This window comes from Salpingoeca rosetta, assembly GCF_000188695.1.
Source record: "Salpingoeca rosetta unplaced genomic scaffold supercont1.12, whole genome shotgun sequence".
In the NCBI taxonomy this organism is placed as follows: Eukaryota; class Choanoflagellata; order Craspedida; family Salpingoecidae; genus Salpingoeca; species Salpingoeca rosetta.
The window spans coordinates 224,871-244,709 of record NW_004754922.1 but is presented as its reverse complement, the minus strand read 5'-3'; the positions used below and the strand labels follow the sequence as shown (position 1 = coordinate 244,709).

The following is a 19,839-nucleotide window of genomic DNA, read 5'->3' as shown; positions in this document are numbered from 1 at the left end:
CACACACACACACACACACACACACACACACACACACACACACACACACACACACACACACACAGGTCCTGCTCTGCCATTTCCTCGTGCGAGAGCGACGAGTATCAAGTGGCAGCACCAACTGACACATCAAACAGAGGTACTGCCCTGCAACATGCTCCCAAGCAGTCCACTTGTCCCCAATAACCGTGATGATACGCACTGATCCGCCCTCCATGCTCGCCGCTCCAACCTGTCACCGCTGTCACCGCTCCAACCTGCCCTCATCGTCACCCCCCCCCCCCCACTTCTCCTTCTCATACGTTCCGCCCGACACGTTCCATCCCACCCCACATGGCAGTGTGCAAGACGATCAAGGAGTGTGTCGCTGGCTTTGAGTTTGAGTTGGAAGCGCCAACCGCCACCTCAGATCGTGTTTGTCGCGGCGGCGCCGTGTGCCGGTCTGATGAGTACGAGACAAAGGCGCTCACACCTACCAGCAACCGCGAGTGCACAGCTCTGGAAGAGTGCGTTCCCAACGTCAACTACGAGACAGTGCCGCCGACACAAACGACAGACCGCACCTGCACCCCTGTCACCCCGTGCGAGGACACGGAATTTGAGCTCTACCCAGGCACCTTCACCAGTGACAGGTGCGTTGCATTGCTTGGGGCTGCATTGTGAGTAGCCTGTGCGTGTTGGTGCCCTGTCCGTACAGTGTAGTCATGCACTTGGTGCTTTGTCTTTGGTGCTCCAAGTGGGGGATTCCGTCGTTCGTTTTTGAGGACTAACCACTACTTCCCATGCATGTCCCTCAATTCTCATCCCCTCGGATCACTGTTCTCTCATTTTCATTTTCACAGGGTGTGTGCGCAAATCTCATCGTGCCGCGAGAACCAGTACATCCTGCGACCAGCCACGGCAACGAGTGACACTGGTGGGTAGTGCCGTTCTGAACGTTCTTTCATCACCACCTACGGTTACATGCGCAAGCTTCATGCCATCACTCACACAATCATACACCAATTGCACTTTCCACTTACGCTTACTCATCCTTGTTTCTCATTCCTGCTTCCTCCTCCTCTTCCTCATCTTCTTCCCCCTTTCCCCTTGTTGCAGTGTGCAACGCCGTGGACACGTGCGCTGTTGTGTGCCGCGATTTTCAAATCGACGGCACGGGCGGCTCGTGCTCGTGCGGTATTTCCCGCTGCACCGCCTGTCGTATCGATTTGGCGGAGCGCGTGTGTGTGCAGTGCAACGAAGACAACGTTGTGTTCGGTGCGTTTCTGATGCAATGCCGGCGCTTCCCCTGCGAATGTCCTGCTGCGCTTTGGTGTTGCCCTTTGATGCCGTACCTGAATCAGCTTGCCTTTTCCCCTCCAGCTCTCCTGTGTGTGCTTCGTCCCCCGCTCACCTCCACATTCACACACACAACACACAACACACACACACACACACACACACATACACACACACACAATTTGCCTTCCCCAATAGACGGCATCTGCCTCTCGTCGTGCCCTGAGGGGTACACCGCGTCACCCCCGGACCTGTCCCCTGCGCGCTTCTGCGTTCCCATTGGCGCCAACGCCACTGCCGAGCCGCTCCTCGACACCCAGTTTGAAGTCCTCCCGCCAACACCAACTTCGAACCGAGGTGCGCGCACGTGTGCGTGTGTGTGTGTTTATGTGTGCTTGTGCGTGTGTGTGCTTGTGCGTGTGTTTGTATGTATGTGAGTGAGAGAGTGTGTGCTTGTGTGTTCAGTCTGACCCGCCCATCTCCTCTGACCCACTCGCCCCCCCCCCCACCCCTACGCCATTCGTCTCCCACCCCTTCCATCCCTCTTGCCACTTGGTCCCACACCTCTCACCTTTGTTTCTGCATCACCACGGCAGAGTGCGAGGAGATCCGAGACTGCGAAGCGGACGAGTTTGAAGCGCTACCGCCGACTGCAACGAGCGACCGCCTGTGCCAGCGCATTCGCAACTGCACGCAAACACAATGGCAGACGGCGCCACCAACAGCAACGTCAGACAGGCAGTGCAAGCAGCTGACTACCTGCCGAAGCGGCATCTCAACAGAGGCCATTGCGCCAACGCCCACATCCGACCGCGTGTGTCGCCGCTGCTCCACCTGCCCCGATGACTCGCACGTTGATGAGGTGTGCACCATCACCTCAGACACGGTCTGCGCCAACTGCACCGCGTGCGTGCCTGGCGAAGAGTACATGCTGCGGCCCTGCCAAGTTGCCACCGACACCCTCTGTGTCCCGTGTCAACAGTGCGTCGCCGGCGAAACCTACCAAGCGCAGGTGCGGCTTGCTTCGTGTGTATGCGTGTGCGTGTGCGTGTGCGTGTGCGTGTGCGTGTGCTTGTGTGTGTGCATGTGCGTGTGCCTGTGCCTGTGCGTGTGTGTGTGCGTGTGCATGTTCGTTTACAGTATCGAGTACACACACGGACACTGTCTTCGTTTGGCCCTCCTCCTGTCCCTCTGTTCCACCCCACTTTCCTCACATTCCTCACATTCCACCTCACCTGCTTCACCCAACGCGTTGCGCAACGTTCTCTACCCCCACGTTCTCTGTTCCCATTCCAACAACATCAGCTGTGCTATGGCGACCAAGATACGACGTGTGTCGAATGCGCCGAGTGCGGTGCTGACGAGTATCAGGTGGCCGCGTGCACGCCCTTGTCCAACACAGAGTGCTCCCCTCTGACCACGTGCCGGCCGGACGAGTACGAGACGCGTGCCCCGACTGCCACCACCAACCGCGAGTGCAAGGCCATCACCACGTGCGAGCAAGACGAGTACAGGACTGTGCGTGCAACCGCTACGAGTGATGCCGAGTGCCGCTCGCTCACAGCGTGCAGGGATGAGCAGTTTGTTGTGGCCAGGCCCACGCCAACCACCGATCGCGTGTGTCGCAACTGCACAGCATGCAATTCACGTGCGGAATATGAGCGCCTGTCCTGCTCCTCCATTCGCGACACTGTGTGTGCTCCAATCTCCAATTGCACTGCACGTTGCGAGTTTGACAACACCGCCCAGTACTGCAAGGTGTGTACAATCTGTGCGCTATATATGTGTGTGCGTGCGTGTGTGCGTGCGTGTGTGCGTGTGCGTGCCTTCGTATGCGTGTGTGTGTGTGTGTGCGTGTGTGCACATACGTGTGCGTTTGTTCGTGTGTGCGTGTGTGCGTGTGCACATGTGCATGCGTTTGTATATGCCTCATCCAAGCATCCCAGTCACACGCTGACACACGCCGACACACGTTCACCTTGTTCCCCCCCCCCCGACACAAACAACAAAACAAAACAACAACAATTCTCACATGTTGACCTCTCTCCAATCTCCCAACACCCTCTCTTCAACCAATCACGTCTTGGTTACCAGCTGGCTGGCTCAGTCACGCCGTGCGAGGCGTTTTGGACTGCAGACGATTGTCCGCTGGACCGATGCGACTTTGATCCCTCAGACCCGATCCTGCCGTGCACCACAAAGCCAGATGACGGCAGCGGTCAGGAGCCCATCCCCGTCGGCTCACAGGCACGTGACCGCACGCTGGCCTGCATAGTGCACTGTTTGGGCATGCGTGCGTGTGTTTATGCACGTGTATGTGCATGTACGTGTGCGTGTAACCAGCAGCGATCAGCAATCAATTCTCCTCTCCTCTCCTCACCCCAACACACACACACACACACACACAACCAAATGCGTCTGATGTGCAGGACTGCTCGTTGCTGACCATGCCCTTCTGCAAAGGCGCGTGCGTGTGGGACACCGACACGCTGACTTGCCGCGTGCGCGCGTGCAATGACTTTGAGAAGGCGAGCGACTGCGTGGCTGCGGGGTGCGTGTACGAGCCAAGCGTTGGCTACTGCCGCAACGAGGGCGAGCAGGTGCCGTGCAGCCGCTACTTCACCGCAGACCTGTGCCAGACACAAGCGCGCTGTGCGTTCGACACAACAGCGAGCGTGTGCTACCCTGCTGATGGCACGCCACCGTGCTCGGCCTTTACCATGCTTGGTGCAGACGCGTGCCCGCTCTCCTTTTGCGAGTACGACGCACGCGCAAGTGTATGCAAGGAGAAGGGCGAGCTCACGCCCTGCAGCCTGTACCCGACACGCGACACGTGCTCTGTGATTGGGACGGAGTACGAGGTGGCCCCGGCAACGGCAACAACAGACGCCGTGTGCAAGCGCGCAACAGAGTGCACCGACACCCAGTATGAGCGGCTGGAGCTGCTGCCCATGCGGGACCGCCTGTGCCTCAACCTCACCGTGTGCGCAGAGAACGAGTACGAGACGCGCGCGCCAACAGCAACATCCAACCGCCGCTGCATGGCCATCACCACGTGCGATGCAGACGAGTACGTGTCCACGCCGCCAACAGCGACCAGCGACGCAAACTGCTCTGCCATCACCCCGTGCACGTTCAAGGAGGGTTTGCCTGGCGAGACGTACGAGATTGCGCCACCAGGGCCATCGTCTAATGCACAATGTCTGCCCATCTCATCTTGCCGCTCAGACGAATACGAGGAGTTGCCTCCAACGTTTACCACAAACAGAGGTGCGATGCAGGTGACACTGTTGTACATTGGTGTGTGTGTGTGTGTGTGTGTATGTCTCTTGTGCGTGTTATTTGTGTGTGTGTACGTCTCTTGTGTGCGTGTTATTTGTGTGTATGTGTGTGTTGAGCACGGTGCCCACCCCACTCACACCCACCCGCACCCGCTGACGCCCCTAACGCCCCTCACGGCCCCCCTCCTCCTCCCAAACTAATCTCTGCCACCCTGGCTTCGTTTTCCTTGGCCACAGTGTGCCTGCGCGTGACCAACTGCAGCGTGCTGGTGGAGCAGTACGAGTCAATCCCCGCGACTGCAACATCAAACGCCGTGTGCGCAAACCTGACAGCGTGCACACCAAGCGAGTTTGTTTCCGTGCGTCACACCGCCACCACGGACCGCGAGTGCGACGAGCTGAGCACGTGCGCGGGGGACCAGTACGAGGAGAGCGCCCCAGTTGCGGGCACACGGTACTACGTTGAAGACCGCGTGTGCCGCAACATCACACAGTGCGACTACGACACAGAGTACCTCTTGCAACCGGCGACCCCAACCTCCAACGCCGTCTGCGATCCCATCACGCCCTGTCCAAATGAGGACGGCTTGTACCAGAGCACGCCGCCAACCAACACCTCCGATGCGCAGTGCGCGCCCATCAAGCAGTGCGCTGAGGACGAGCGCGAGCTTTTGCCGCCAACACCGACGTCCAACCGCGTGTGCGACCTGGAGGGGGTCGTGCAGTCACAGCTGCGCATCACGGGCCTCACCCCACAGGACTTTGACAACAACACGGCGCTGGTTGACGGCTTCAAGGCCGCCGTTGCCGCGGTTGCCGGGCGCAGCAGTCCGCACCTCGACACGACACGCGAAGACATTGCCATTCTCTCCATCACTGCCGGCAGTGCCGTCATCCACTTCACCGTCGCGGTGCCCGTCTCCGCCGCGCAGCTGGTGTTTGAGAGCCTGCAGAACTACGACGCCGTGCTGGCTGAGCTCTTGCGCAACCCGCTGTTTGAAGGCGTCACTGTCACGGATATTGTCTGCGATCCAGACACGGAGTACGAGGTTGTGCTTGACATTGGATTTGGCCTCAAGGCGTGTGCCCCAATCTCCGTCTGCAACACCACAGACGTGCTTGCAGATCGCATGGGCTTTTTCGACACGACAACATCCACAACCACAACAACCACAACCACCACCACAACCTCCACCACCACCTCCACCACGACGACGACGACGACCATTATCGTGACGACAACCACAACCGCGTCCACCACTCCTGGCAGCGGCGATGGCCAGCCCTTCACAGCTGGCAGCAGCACAGCGAGCACACGCAGAAGCACGCTGCCATCAACAACCACGACAAGCATGACCCCATTCCCTGTTGAAATCACCACGACCCAGCCGCAGCTCACCAGCACCACCAGCACCACCGCTGCCGCCGCCACGACAACGACGACGGTGTCGCCGTTGCTGGCGCTGCTCGACAGTCCATATCTGCAGTACGAGGCGGCAATGCCCACCGCCACCTCTGATCGCATGTGCCGCGCTGTCACCGTGTGCAACGCCACCCAATACGAGGCGCAGCCGCCAACAGCCACGTCAAACCGAATCTGCGAAAGCCTCAGGTGATGGTGCTGGCAGTTGCGGGAGTTGGGAGTTTGGGAGTTGGTGGACTTGATTGACGTGGCTCCTCTTGTGTGCGCGCGCACGCGCGCGCGCGCGCGCGTGTGTGTGTGTTTTGGTGCTGGTGCACATATGTGCACGTACAGGCGCACACATGCGCATTTATGTGTATGACGGATGCAAATGTTGCCTTCATGCATGACTTGCCTGCGAAGTCAGTTCACGTTGACAGCATCGCTCACCCCCTTTCATTCTCCCCCATTTCCACAATCCCCCTACCTCCTCCCCTTCTTCCTCTGTTCAACTTCACAACATCAGGGTGTGTGCGGATGACGAGTACGAGACGCGGGCGCCGACAGCAACTTCCGACCGCGAGTGCAATCTGCTGCGTGTGTGCATGGACGATGAATATGAGGTTGTGGCTGCAACCACAACGAGCGATCGCTGGTGCGATACCCTCACCACATGCCAGGAGCGCGTGTCATATGAGTCGGTTCCACCCACGCCAACCAGCAACCGCAACTGCTCTGCGTGCAAGACGTGCGACCTGGACGTGGAGTTTATCAAGCAGCCGTGCACCGTCCTGAGCAACACGGAGTGCGACGAGCTCACCACGTGCAACGCCACATCGTTTGAGGCGGTTGCGCCGACGCCGAGCACAAACCGCGAGTGCCAGCTCATTGCCACGTGCGATTTCAGCGTCCAGTATGAGACGCGGGCGCCGACAGCGACCTCTGATCGCACATGCGCGCCGCTCGACGTGTGTACGCCAGCGGAGTTTGAAGCGCGCGCGCCAACGGCCACAAGCAACCGCCTGTGCAACACCACCGCGGTGTGCACGGCCGCACAGTACGAGACGCAGGCGCCAACACCAACAACCGACCGCGTGTGCGTGGCGCTGGACGTGTGCGACCCAGGCACCCAATATGAGGACGTGGTACCAACGCCAACCTCCGACCGGCTGTGCTTGCCGCTGCGCGTGTGCACCGATGGCGCAGAGTACGAGGAAGTGCCACCGACCGCAACCACAAACAGGGAGTGTCTGCCGATTGAGCCGTGCGACTCTGGCCAGTTCATCGACGTCCCCGCCACGCCCACGTCAAACCGCGTGTGCGCACAGTGCTCGCCGTGCCCGGAGCGCATCGAGACGCCATGCAACGCGACGCACAACACGGTGTGTGCCGGCTGCTCCACATGCCGGGACGACCAGTTTGAGAGCGCAGCGTGTACGCTGCTGACAGACACGCTGTGTGAGGACTGCACACCGTGCACCGAAGGGGAGACGTACGAAGACACGCCGTGCACTGCGTTTGATGACCGGCTGTGTCTGCCGTGCAAACAGTGCACTATTCTGCAGTACCAAACTGCGGCGTGCACGCTGACATCCAACACAGCGTGCGCGGAGCTGGCAGTGTGCGACCCGGAGACGCAGTATCAGCTGCTGCCGCCGACACCGACGACAAACCGGCTGTGCGACGACTATCAGCCATGCAACTTGGACGACTACTATGTTGTTGTCGAGGGCACGGCCACCAGCGACCGCGAGTGCCAGCTGCTGCGCGTGTGCAGTGCGCTCGAGTACGAGAGCGTGCCCAAGACGCGCACGTCCAACAGGGAGTGCACGGAGCTTGAGCAGTGTACCTCGGACGAGTACGAGAAGGTGGCGCCAACGGCAACGAGCGATCGTCAGTGCGACCTCATCACGGAATGTGGTGCTGGTCAATACGTGCGTGCACCGGCCACGCCCACGTCCAACACGGATTGTGGCGACGTGACGCCGTGTGGTGTTGATGAGTACATCAAGGTCCCCGCCACCGCCACCAGCGACAACACGTGCGATGAGCTTCGCGTGTGCACGAGTGGCGAGTACGAGACAGTGGCTCCAACGCTCACCACCAATCGCGAGTGCGACACCATCACCCCAACCTGCGAAGTTGGCCAATACCAGCAAGGTGTGTGGCGTGTTGTGTGTCTTTGGGGGGGGGGGTGTGTGGAGATGTGTGTGTGTGTGTGTGTGAATGTGCGGGTGTGAATGTGTGTGAGGGTTTTGTGTGTGTGTGTGTGTGTGCGTACATGTCGTTTTCAATTCTGCTTTTTATGTCTTCGCTCTGCTCTCAACAACTGTTCTGTTTGCATGTGCAGCCGCGCCCACGGCCACTTCGGATCGCATGTGCGATGACATTTCATCATGCCAGCGCGACCAGTTTGAAGTTGTTCCACCAGGGCCCACCAACAACAGAGGTGTGTCGTGCATATGATCTGTGTGTGTTTGTGTCTGTGTGTGTGTGTGCGCAGCGTTTGTAGGTTGGTGTGTGTGTTTATGTACGTGTGTGTGTTTGTGCACGTGTGTGTGTATGTGGTGCCACAGCTGTCGTACTTACCGCTTCACCGGTGCGCTGCCTGACTCCGTGTGCCCACCTTGCTTGTTGATGGATTGTTCCTGCTGCTGCAGTGTGTGATGACTTCCGCGTTTGCGGTCAAGAGCAGTATGAGCTCTTGCCGGGCACGCTCTCCACAGACAGGTGTGTGAGTATGACCACGGTTGTCTGTGTCCAGTGAGTGAGTGAATGCACATGCGCGTATGCGAGGTGCAGGTGCACGGATATGCGCGTGCCAATGTGCCTGTTGCGTCAGGCAATCGCTTGCGCTGAAAGACTCAACTGAAAACCTCTTGTTTTGTTTGGCGCACGTGCGTGTTTTTCCTTTCACCACAGGGTGTGTGCAAACGCGACGCAATGCCGCACTGAGCGGCCACAAGTCGTGACAGATTTGTGCTCAACCTGCAGGTCTTCTCTTCCAGGTGCGGATGTTGTGTTGTGTTTGTTTGTTTGTGTGTTATCTGTTGTGCTGTGGTTGTGGGCGAGTGTTTGTGTGTTACCTGTTGTGTTGTGTTGTGTTGTGTTGTGTTGTGTTGTGTTGTGTTGTGTTGTGTTGTGTTGTGTGTGTGTGTGTTTGTTGAACTGCTGCTCATCTTATCACAACAGCCGTTCGCACGCGTTACTCCTCGCCCGCATTCTCTTTTCCACCTCATGCCTTTCTTCCTTCCAACCTGCCACAACCACATACATCTTGTCTCCTCAACTCGTGTATCTTTTGCGCATGTGCGACAGACGGGCGCGATTTGACCGCTGCGTGCATGTCAGCGCTGATTCAGGCCAATGTGTGCGGTAGTGAGACTGTGTTTGACGACACAGAGTACAATGCGCGGCCACACTGCTCGTCCTGCCGCCAGCTAGGCCTCAGCTCCATCACCTGCCAATCTGTACGTCTTCCTGTGACACGGAGGGTTTGTTGTGTGTTCAGGGACACGGGAATGTGTGTTGCCTGCTTGTTTGCTTCATCCTGCTGACGCCACCTTCACACACCTTCACACACACACACATCTTCACACACCTTCGCACACTTTCACACACACACACATCTTCACACACCTTCACACACCTTCACACACGCACCTTCACACACACACACACACACATCGCTCTAGGATCTCATGTCGTGGGTGCGGCCGGTGTGTGCTGATCCGTGGGTGGATTACGTGTCTGTATCGCTCACCGCCACAACGGACAGAGGTACATGCAGTGTGCACAACGTGTGCAACGTGTTACTTACTCCGGCTACATCATGCCTTATACATGCGTTGCCCTTTTCTACTTCTGCCTCACATGTGACGCCGCTGCTGCTGCTGTTGCTGCCGCTGCTGTTGCTGTTGTTGTTGATTTTGTGTGCGATTGCGCCACCCCCGCCCAACAGAGTGCAAACCTTTGACGGTGTGCAATTCCACGCAGACGGAAGTCATTCCGCCCACAACCACCACCGATCGATGTATGTATGGGTGCATGTGCACGGTGACAAGCGTTGTGACACTATTGTTGTGTGGGTGCTTCTTGATTCCTTGTCTTTGATGGTGTCATTTCCATGCATGTATGCGTGCGTGTTTGTGCGTGTGTGCTCTCACACATGTGTCTTCTTCCCTTTCTTGAACCGCACTAACCCCTCTTGCCGTGTCGCTCCCGCCTGACACACTGTACACTTGTGCGTGCTTGGCAGTGTGCGCGGCGCGGCGTGTGACAACGCCTTCACCGCCGACGGTTGTGGAGGGATCAAGCAGCACTGCCAGCATCAGTGACGTGTGGATTTACACCATTGTCGCTCTCGCTGCCCTCCTCATCCTCGTCCTCATTGTCATCGCCTATCGCAGACACGAGAGGGTGAGCCAGCGGACGTGCTTTTGTGTGTGTGTGTGTGTGCGTGTGTGCGTGTGTGCGTGTGCGTGTGTGCGTGTGCGTGTGTGTGTGTGTGTGTAAACGTGTGAGTGAGTGCGTGTAAGCGTGTGTGTGAGTGAGTGCGTGTACGCGGCCCCCCGGCGCATGTGGGTAGGCGTGTGCGTGGTATATTTCCTTGTTGACTGCGCATACGTTTGTTGCACCTTCTCATCATGCGTGCTGGCACATTTGCACACCACAGACTGAGTCACACGCAGTGCAACCACTCCAGGATTTGGAAGGAACGCCCTCTTACCCAGCGAGCCCGGCGAGAAAGCCAGACCCATGGTGGGCACAAGCAACACACACACACACACACACACACACACACACACACACACACACACACACACACACACACACACACACACACACACACACACACACACACACACACACAAGACAACACCCTCAGTTGGCTCATGGCACCGACACCCATTGTTGCTGCTGTTGTTGTTCCTTGTTACGGCAGGGGCGAAACGGACTCACTTGCCGGCATCCAGTCGACATATCTGGGACCAAACCCGGCGTGGGTGGCAAACGCAACGTTCCGTGGTGATGACGCCGCGCAAGCAACACCGCTCTCGCCAACCAACGCAACGCTTGGCATGTATGGTGAGCCGATTGTGATGGAACAGACGTCCACGCCGCCGCCCTCCAGCACCGCAACAGCAACGCCGACCACAACGGCAGCGGCGGTAACCACAGCACCTGCGCCGGCACAGCAGCAGAAAGAGCAAGAGCAAGAGCAAGAGCCATTGCAGCAGCAGCAGCAACAGGCAGCGAGCATGGAAGAGGGGTTTGCACCCAGCCGCCCCATTGTTGCGTTTGCACCACCACCAGCGTCCACCCCTCCTGTTGACACCGCCAACGCCAACGATGATGAGGATGATGACGATGATGACGATGATGACGACTACCTGTCGGCAGCGGCTGCAGCGGCACAACAACAACAACAACAACAACAACAGCAGCAGCAACAGCAGCAGCCGCATCCTGCTGCTGTTTCTCCGAGTGATGTGGACGTACAGTTCTCAGAGAACGACCTGCCTGCACCTGTGCTGGTGCGACCGGCATCATCAACGCCACACCACGAGCCACAGCCGCAACAGGAACAGGAACAGCCGCAACAACAACAGCAGCAGCAGCAGCAAGGTGCTCAGAGCACGGATGATGTGTTGGCGCGGTATGGGGTGACGCCGCAGTATGAGTATGGTGACGGGGAGTACCCGCGGTTCCAGGCAGAGTCATCGGCCCGGGACACGCGATCGTTCGCCCTCGACGATCCAAACGCAGAGGTGACATGACACGTGCCACATGTGTGTGGATGTGTGTGTGCGTGTGTTTGTGAGTCTGTTTGTGCGTGTGTCTGTGTGTGTGTGTGTGTGTGTGTGCGTGCGTGCGTGCGTGCGTGCGTGCGTGTGTGTATGTGATGGCGTTGACTGTCACTTTGGTTGCGTCCCACCCCCCCCCCCAGTGCCCTCCCCTTCGTGTTGTTCCTCACCACCGTGCTGTCCGCCACCCCGGACGTGCAGGTTGTCGAGGCACCATCAACACCGCCGCTGCGGTCGCGCAGTGCGTCCACATCGTCGTCTGGGCGGCGGGCCAGCTTCCTCGGCCGCAGACGCAACAGTCGGTCCTCAACACGGCGCAACTCAACTGCTGAGCTCGACTCACACTTGTAGAAGGAGATGATGAGTGAGAGAGAGAGTGTGTGTGTGGGGAGGTACTGCTTGGTGTGCTTTTCCCTTGCGTCTTTGCTGTTCTTGTGTTATCTGCGACGAAAAGTGCTGGCTGACCCGCGTGCTGTCCATGCATGCTTGCTACGTGTTCGTGGAAGGAGGTGTGCCATGGTAGGGAGATGGAAGGAAGGAAGAGGAGTGCTGTGCTGTGTTATGAGACATTACATTACACCGTTGACTGCTTGTTGGCTGCTTTATGCGGTTTGATTCGGAGGTGAGGGGGGGGAGTAAGGGGAAGGGTATGATGCCACGCATGTGGTGGTGTGATGATGTGACATGATGTGTCCACAAAACAAAACAACAAGCAAGAAGCAAGCAAGCAAGCAGTGTGCGTGCTCGGTCGTTGCATTTCCGTGCACACACAAAAACCAAGAAGAAGCAAAGAAGCAACAAGTCAGCCAAGATGCAGTTTGATTGGCTGTTGCGCGGTGGTGCGCGGGCGGAGAGGGAGGCACGGGACCTTTCGTTCCTGCAGCACTACCAGCGCCCTGCTCGCGGGTCCACGCGCATGAAGGTCGCCTCCCCCTTTCTGGCATCCCCTTTCACACAACAACAACAGCAGCCGCGTGTCACGTGTGGTCGCACATGCACGCCGCACACGCGCCACCAACTCAAGGACAAGATTGCCCTCTTCACAGAGATGCTTCGAGAGTGAGTCGTGCGCTTGTGCGTGTGTGTGTGTGTGTGTGTGTGTGTGTGTGTGTGTGTGTCTGTGTGTGTGTGTGTGTGTGAGGACACAACTCATTCCCTCATCCGGTTCTTCCACACATGCACACATACATGCACACATGCATGCACACATACATGCACACATGCATGCACACGTGCACACATGTACACACACACATGCAGCCCATCTGTTGAGCAGCTGCCTGACAAGGGAGAGAAGCTGCATCGCAAGCTGGCAAAGTACAGAGCCGAGCTGGCCAAGTTGGACAAGCAGGCCAACCAACAGAGTCAGGGTGGCAATGTGCCACCAGCGTCACACACCACAGGTCAGCTCGAGTCGTTTGCGTCCCTGGCATCGGCGGCTGTGACCATCAAGGAGTCCACGGCACCACGCCGCACTACCACTAACAACACAGCAAGCAGCAACAGGAGCGGTCCAGCCTGGCGGCAGCGGCAGCGCAACACCAACAACAATGAGGAGGAGGATCATGTCATGGATGAAGAGGATGTGGACTCTGATGACTATGACGACGACGACGACAGCAACAACAACAACAACAACAACAACAACACCAACAACAACACCAACAACAACACCAACATCAACAGCGGTGGCGTTGGTGATGAAGAAGCCAGCGTTGCACGGCGCGCACAGCAACCGGCAAACAGAACCGAGGCACCACCAGCTGGCAAGGAGGGTGAAGCGAGTGAGCACAGGAGATCTCACGCGGGCGGCGACACGGACGTGCTGCTGGATACAGAGCAGGTGCTGCAGATGAGCGACGATGCATTGGAGGAGCTGCTCGTCTCGCGCATGTGTGGGCTGCGGATGCAAGGTGGCGATGACGGCCGTGATGGCAGTGATGGCAGTGATGGTGTTGGTGTTGGTGGTGGCAGCCATGGTGACAACAGCGGTACGCAACAACAGGGGGAAAAGGCAAGGACCGTGGCGGTTGATGGTGGACAGACACAGGCTGACAATGGTGTGGATGGGACCTCCAGCACGCGCGCTGCGGGTGTAGTTGTTCGGGAGCGTGATATCCGCCACCGCCCTGTAAGTGAGGGGCAGCGCGGCCGTACGAAGGAGCTCTCTCTCGTGCAGCTCACGCGGTTGCAGGCACAGGTTGAGCTCGACAGGCGGGTACGTCCATATGCTGTGTATGTGTGTGTGTGTGTGTGTGTGTGTGTGTGTGTGTGTGTGTGTGTGTGTGTGTGTGTGTGTGTGTGTGTGTGTGTGTGTGTGTGTTGGGTACTTAGGCGTGCCCATGCCGGCTTTGCTTTCATCCCCTTTTGTTTCGATCTTTCACTCCACCCCCTTCTCTTCTTGTCTCATCACTGTGACAGGAGGCGCGACTCCAGGCCATGCTGCAGGAGTAACACGCACGCACACACACGCACACACACACGCCCCCCCCACACACACACAGACACACAATCGCACACACTCTCCCTCTGTCTCAAACAGGCATGACTGGTTGTTCGCTTGTTTGCTTGATGTATTGGATGGTGCTGCTGAGACGAGAATAACCAGACTGGACAGGCGTGCGCATATGTGTGTGTGTGTGTGTTGGCGTGCGACTGTGCGCGCGGGTCCAAATAGTCACGCACGAGTGAACGAACGACGGACACAAAAGACGCGCGCTGGCAGCAGTGATGGCGATCATTCATTGATGTGTGTGTGTGTGTGTGTGTGTGTGTGAGTGTGTGAAGGCATGCACGCATGTGTGTGTGTGTGTGTGCGTATGCGTGGGCATGTGTAGTTGTGGTGCTGCGGGCCGTCGTTCGTTTCTCAGCGCTGCCACCACGGCCGCGTGTCGCGTGGACACGACAGCGTGGGGAAGCTTGTCCCGTTCTTCAGCTGTACGGCAGCGGCAACGCAGGCGAGGGCATGCGAGCGGGAACCGTGAGTTGGAACCGTGTGCGCTTGGGGCAGGAGGGGCAAGCAGCCGACAGCAAAGCACAAATTACGCAAGCAACATAAACACAGGGGAAAGGGTAACAGCCTGCCTCCCCTTTCACACACACACACACACACACACACACACACACACACACACACACACACACACACACACACACACAGACCTGGATATCGTATGGGAGCTCGAGGTCGTAGAAGACGTTGTCGAGGTACCACTTGAACGACTTACAGCCGAGCTGCTGCCGCAACTGCTTGCGCTGCGACACATCGCCATAGCCGTACTTGCGGTTGTGGGTAACGGCGTAGTACACGTCCTTGTACTCGTCCATCCACACCTCTGCAACCCGGTTCAGGTTCCGCGCAATCGTTTCCTGATGGGCGCATCAAGTGGGTGTAGTGTGGTGAAATGAGGTGACGTGGGGTAAGGCAAAGTGATGCATGCTTGTTGTGTGATGGTGTGAGCTACAGCAATGCACACACACAGACACACACAGACACACAGACACACAGACACACAGACACACACACTGATGACAGGAAACGACTTGCCCACGCTTCAAACTTCAGCAGTGAATGCGTTGCGCGATCCCTCCCCCCCCCACACACACACACATGCACATGCACACACACACATGCATGCGCGCTTGCCATCGCCGTACCTGTGGGTCCTTGGTCTTGAACTCGTATGGGGTCTTCTTACGGAAGACGTGTGCAACGTGGGAGCACGGCAGGGCCTCGATGCGCCCGCCACACGCCCACACGCGCATGGACATCTCAATGTTCTCGCCGCCCCACGTTTCCATGCCCATGTCGTACGCGCCAACCTCGAAGAAGTACTTGCGGTCCATGGCAAACAGGCCACCCGCCATGGCCGGGCTGGCAAACGGGTCCGTGTCATCGGGGCGCCCGCGCTTGTCGTCTGCGGTGAGCTGCTTCCACTTGAAGACGAGCGACCAGTCGAAGATGCCGCGCTCCAGCAGGCCCGTGCGGTGCTCCCACGTCTCGTAGTCGATGGCATCGATGATGGGCATGGCCACCGTCTTGCGGTTGCGGCGGATGCGGTCGAGCAGCGGCTCCAGCCACCCGTCGTTCACCTCGCAGTGGCTGTCGAGGTACACGAGCACGTCGCCACGCGCCTGCTGGGCGCCGTACACCTTGGCACGGATGAGCCCGGAGCGCTCCGGCAGGCGGATGACGCGCGTCTTGGGGATGCCGGCAACCTCCTGGTCCAGCGGGTAGCCGAGGTGGGGCATGGAGCTGTGGTCGTCCACGAGCAGGATCTCCTTGATGAGGGACCTGGGCGAGCGGTCGAGGACGCTCCAGACCGTGCGCAGCAGCGTGGACCGCGCCTCGTTGTAGAAGATCAAGATGACGGAGACGGTGGGCAGCTCGGAGAGCGGGTAGTACTTCTTGTGCAGGCACTCCACGGGCCTGGTGTCGTACGCGCGGCGGTGGAGTGACAGGCGGTCGCTGATCCACTGGTTGAACTGGTTGTTCTTGTACCCCTCGTTGTACTCCTTGATGTCTTGCTTGGACTTCTTCTTGGTGAGGAGGGACTGGCGCAGGCCCTCGTCGCGCAGCACCGCCTGGTATTTCTCCTGCGTCGGCATGGAGATTTGGGTCAGCCCTTCCAGCGGGATCTGGCGCTCACCGCCGAGCGCGTCTCCGACCAGAAACAGGGCGACCAGTGCCGCCAGCGCCGCCACACCCATGCCCACTTTCTTCAACAGCTCCTTTTGCCTTTGCTTGCGCGCACGCTCCTTCTTCTTCGCCAGCGGATCAACTGCACCGGAACCGTTGCTCTTCTTCCCCACGCCAGCAGCGCCTTTCTTGCCCTTGGCCATAAGTAGGCGTGGAGCAAAAGAATGCGCCTGTGTCTCTCTGTGCGGTTGTGCGACTAAACAGGTACGTGGTCGTGTGGTCGTGCGGTCGTGTGGTCGTGCGTGTGAGTCGCTTGGTGGGCTTGTTCGAGAGTGCGACGATAATGTGAGTGACATGAGAGCCAACCAACCAACGAACAAACGAGCAGTGGTTGTAGAAAATTGGCCTATATCTTCATTGAACTTTCGGTTGCTGCGGACGTGGCGCTGCAACGGAAATGGCCACACCTGCACGCACGCTGGCTTGTGGTGTTGCGGTGTGTTGGTGTGCGTGTCTTGTCGTGTGTTGTGATGTGATGTGGTGTGGTGTCTCATTGTCGCTTCGTGTTTTGTGTTCTTGCCTTGTGTGGCCCAAGCGCAGCGCTGTTGTCAGTTCATTCACGGGCAAGTTCACTCGTTCATTCGTTTATTCATTCACAGACAAGCAACAGCAAGCAAGAAGCGAGGTGGCATTGGTGCTGCAAGGATGAGACACACGCACTGACACACACACACACACACTTACAGAGGCACATACACATACAGAGGCACAGACACACCCACAAGGACACACAGACACAAGACACACACACACACATACAGACAGACAGATGTTCGTGTCATGAATACGCAGGCTTCTTCGTTTGATGTCCTGCACCGCCGCCACCAGTTACGCTGTCGCTGTCATCCTGTTGCCTCTTCGCCGAGGGCCGTGCACCCGGCATCGCATACTGCATTCGCACACGCTCCTGTCGCGGTGGTGGCTGTAGCTGTTGTTGCTGCTGCTGCTGGTACGGTGGCGGTGGCATCATCGGCATCTGCATCGGCGCACCATAGCCAGCACCATAACCGGGACCGTAGCTGGAACCATAGCCGCCCTGCCACCCACCCGGTGGCGGCGGGCCGGCAGCCGTCATCGGCGCCGCGCCAAGCAATGACCCTTGTTGTTGTTGTTGCTGTTGCTGTTGCTGTTGTTGTGGTGGGGGTTGTGGTGGGTATTGCTGCTGTGTCGGTGGGCGCATGACGGGCGGCGCTGCGGGCATCAGGCCCATACCAAAGGCGGGCCGCGGTGTCGGCAGTGGCGCTTCGGACGACGCCTGCGCTGTGCTCGTTGATGTGGCTCCTCCCCGCGCCTGCGCAAACGCGAGAGCCGCTGACTGCGGCTCACTTGCCTGTTGTTGCTGTTGCTGTTGCATGTACTGTTGTTGACCGTACATGGGCTGGTACTGCTGCTGTTCCCACGCTTCTCTCCGCCTGCGCTCTGATTCCTCCGTCGGGAGCTCCCACTGCGTCTCATTTGTGTCCATGTGCCAGAAGTAGATGTCCCCACTGCAGGTCATGTGGGGTGGGGGGACGTTTGTATGTGTGTGAGTGCGCATGTGAGTGTGCATGTTTGTTAAGTATGTGAGTGTGCATATGTTTATGTAATTGTGAGAGAGAGAGAGTGAGTGTGTGTGTGTGTGTGTGTGTGTGCCGTCGCGTCATGTTGTCGCAAGAACACAACACCACCACCACCACCACCACCACCAGTAGCAGCAGCAGCAGCAGCAGCAGCAGTAAAACGTCTTTGCATACGTTCGCACTTCGACTACAGGGTGCCATCCGTCCGGTAGGTCATCCTCCTGCAAGCGAGGAAAACAAGACGAATCAGCATGTACGTGTGAGATGTGCTCTTCAACAAAATATTGGTCATTGGTGTGTATGAAGCAAAAGGCCACGTCGGGGTTCCTGTTGCTCCGTTTGGCTTACGTATGGGACTGCGAAGCGATTGGTGTCCACGTGGCCGACCCAGCGCCGGTACATCCGTGCAAAGAACCAAGCACACATCGAGGTGAGTCGTTGAAGCGAGCGGAAGAACAGATGTCACAAAGGCAAGCAGAGAGGCAACAAGGAAGCCACGTGACGAACCAAACTTCTGGCGATGTTTCTCTGCTTTCTTCTTCGCTTTCGCACTCTATGAAGAAGAGTACAGTCCGCGCATCACAGCAATTGGGTGAGCTCGGGAACGGTGGGAAATGGAAGGTTAGGGTCATGACTGGCTCAGTTGCGAACGAGGCAGTGCAACGCCCGTGAAAAGGTACACACACACACACACACACAGACACAGACATAGAGACACACACACTTAACACAGACACAGACACAGACACACACAGGGACACAGGCACATGCACAGACACGAGACACACCTGGATGATGCCTCGCTTGGCAAGGCGGGCGGCCAGCGCTGGCGGTAACGATGCCGAGGACATGTTGTTGTGCAGAACATAAGAAGCACGTTGATTTATGGGTATCATTGATAATTTTTCGATGTTTCCCCGCCAAATTCAAACACACGTACATCGCGACAGGATAAGTTGTAGCCAATTGGGGTCGTCGTTCCATCTGGCAAGAAGCAGGCAAACGACAACAACAAAGCAGCAACCTCAACGAAGCTGTCATGCCGTGGGGAGAGGATCTGTGGGATCAGTTCCAAGCTGTGGAGAAGCACGCAGCACAAGGGAACGAGGCCACTGAGAACATCAGGAACTTCATTGCAAAGGTTGGTCAAAGGTGTTGCTGCAGCTGTGTGACTCGGCAGGTGGTGTTGACACATGAGCGAGCAACGAAGCAGGCAGGCAGTGAGTGTTCTGCTGGACCATGATGGTTGAACAGTGAGTGGGCGTGACAGCGTGTGCGTGCGTCCTCGGTGCACCATGTCAGCCCAGTCCCATGTTCCTGCACCAATTTACAAGCGCACACATGCACATATACACGTTGCTCAGGTTGCTGAGGTGGAGCGGGAGTATGCCACAAAGTTGGCCGCCGTGTGCAAGTCCTTTGGCGCCGTAGCAGAGCGCGACACCAACACCACGTTTGGTCACGCCTGGGGGGTAAGCCACCGGCAGTGGCAAATGCCGCTGAATTAATGATGCACGCACACACACTCTTGCTCTCTCTCTGTCTCTCTCTGTCTCTGTGTGTGTGTCTCTCTCTGTGTGTGTCTCTCTGTGTGTGTGTGTGTCTCTCTCTCTGTGTGTGTGTCTCTCTCTGTCTCTGTCTCTGTCTCTGTCTCTGTCTCTCTTTCTCTCTCTCTCTCTGTCTCTCTCTGTGTCTCTCTCTGTGTCTCTCTCTGTCTCTGTCTCTCTCTGTCTCTCTTTTCTCTCTCTCTGTCTCTCTCTGTCTCTCTGTCTCTCTCTCTGTCTCTCTCTCTCTCTGTCTCTTTCTCTCTCTG

The 19,839-nt window shown here is 57.8% G+C and overlaps 5 protein-coding genes across 5 annotated transcripts in view; 3 read left to right on the top strand and 2 right to left on the bottom strand.

The window, feature by feature from the left end:
• Positions 1–12,119, top strand: part of PTSG_12262 (uncharacterized protein) — a gene marked incomplete at both ends in the record, with an annotated part of 15,639 nt that extends 3,520 nt beyond the window's left edge. Inside the window, 18 exons of the mRNA XM_004993648.1 lie at positions 66–139; positions 341–632; positions 843–916; positions 1,099–1,257; positions 1,477–1,635; positions 1,875–2,290; positions 2,584–3,036; positions 3,373–3,513; positions 3,708–4,548; positions 4,797–6,171; positions 6,488–8,121; positions 8,312–8,410; positions 9,280–9,431; positions 9,657–9,741; positions 10,220–10,380; positions 10,637–10,722; positions 10,907–11,732; positions 11,970–12,119. Coding sequence (XP_004993705.1) covers positions 66–139; positions 341–632; positions 843–916; positions 1,099–1,257; positions 1,477–1,635; positions 1,875–2,290; positions 2,584–3,036; positions 3,373–3,513; positions 3,708–4,548; positions 4,797–6,171; positions 6,488–8,121; positions 8,312–8,410; positions 9,280–9,431; positions 9,657–9,741; positions 10,220–10,380; positions 10,637–10,722; positions 10,907–11,732; positions 11,970–12,119 — 7,177 coding nt within the window. The remainder of the gene's footprint in view (positions 1–65; positions 140–340; positions 633–842; positions 917–1,098; positions 1,258–1,476; positions 1,636–1,874; positions 2,291–2,583; positions 3,037–3,372; positions 3,514–3,707; positions 4,549–4,796; positions 6,172–6,487; positions 8,122–8,311; positions 8,411–9,279; positions 9,432–9,656; positions 9,742–10,219; positions 10,381–10,636; positions 10,723–10,906; positions 11,733–11,969) is intronic.
• A 460-nt stretch (positions 12,120–12,579) lies between these two features.
• On the top strand, positions 12,580–14,222 carry PTSG_05121 (uncharacterized protein; the record flags this gene model as incomplete). Its single annotated transcript, XM_004993647.1, has 3 exons — positions 12,580–12,827; positions 13,029–13,986; positions 14,190–14,222. The coding sequence occupies 3 exons, from the start codon at positions 12,580–12,582 to the stop codon at positions 14,220–14,222; spliced, it is 1,239 nt and encodes a 412-aa protein (XP_004993704.1).
• Positions 14,223–14,320: 98 nt separating this feature from the next.
• Positions 14,321–16,794, bottom strand: PTSG_05120 (GALNT4 protein). Its single transcript, XM_004993646.1, has 3 exons — positions 15,426–16,794; positions 14,931–15,137; positions 14,321–14,703 (listed from the first exon to the last, which is right to left on the bottom strand). Exons 1-3 carry the CDS (start codon positions 16,761–16,763, stop codon positions 14,635–14,637), a joined length of 1,614 nt encoding a protein of 537 aa, XP_004993703.1. The 5' UTR covers positions 16,764–16,794; the 3' UTR covers positions 14,321–14,634.
• Positions 16,795–17,035: 241 nt separating this feature from the next.
• On the bottom strand, positions 17,036–18,901 carry PTSG_05119 (uncharacterized protein). Its single transcript, XM_004993645.1, has 5 exons — positions 18,815–18,901; positions 18,534–18,579; positions 18,375–18,382; positions 18,201–18,247; positions 17,036–17,954 (listed from the first exon to the last, which is right to left on the bottom strand). Exons 1-5 carry the CDS (start codon positions 18,875–18,877, stop codon positions 17,246–17,248), a joined length of 873 nt encoding a protein of 290 aa, XP_004993702.1. The 5' UTR covers positions 18,878–18,901; the 3' UTR covers positions 17,036–17,245.
• Positions 18,902–19,065: 164 nt separating this feature from the next.
• PTSG_05118 (uncharacterized protein) overlaps positions 19,066–19,839 on the top strand; it is a gene marked incomplete at both ends in the record, with an annotated part of 2,453 nt that continues 1,679 nt past the window's right edge. The window contains 2 exons of the mRNA XM_004993644.1: positions 19,066–19,167; positions 19,391–19,498. Of these exons, the coding sequence (XP_004993701.1) occupies positions 19,066–19,167; positions 19,391–19,498 (210 nt within the window). The remainder of the gene's footprint in view (positions 19,168–19,390; positions 19,499–19,839) is intronic.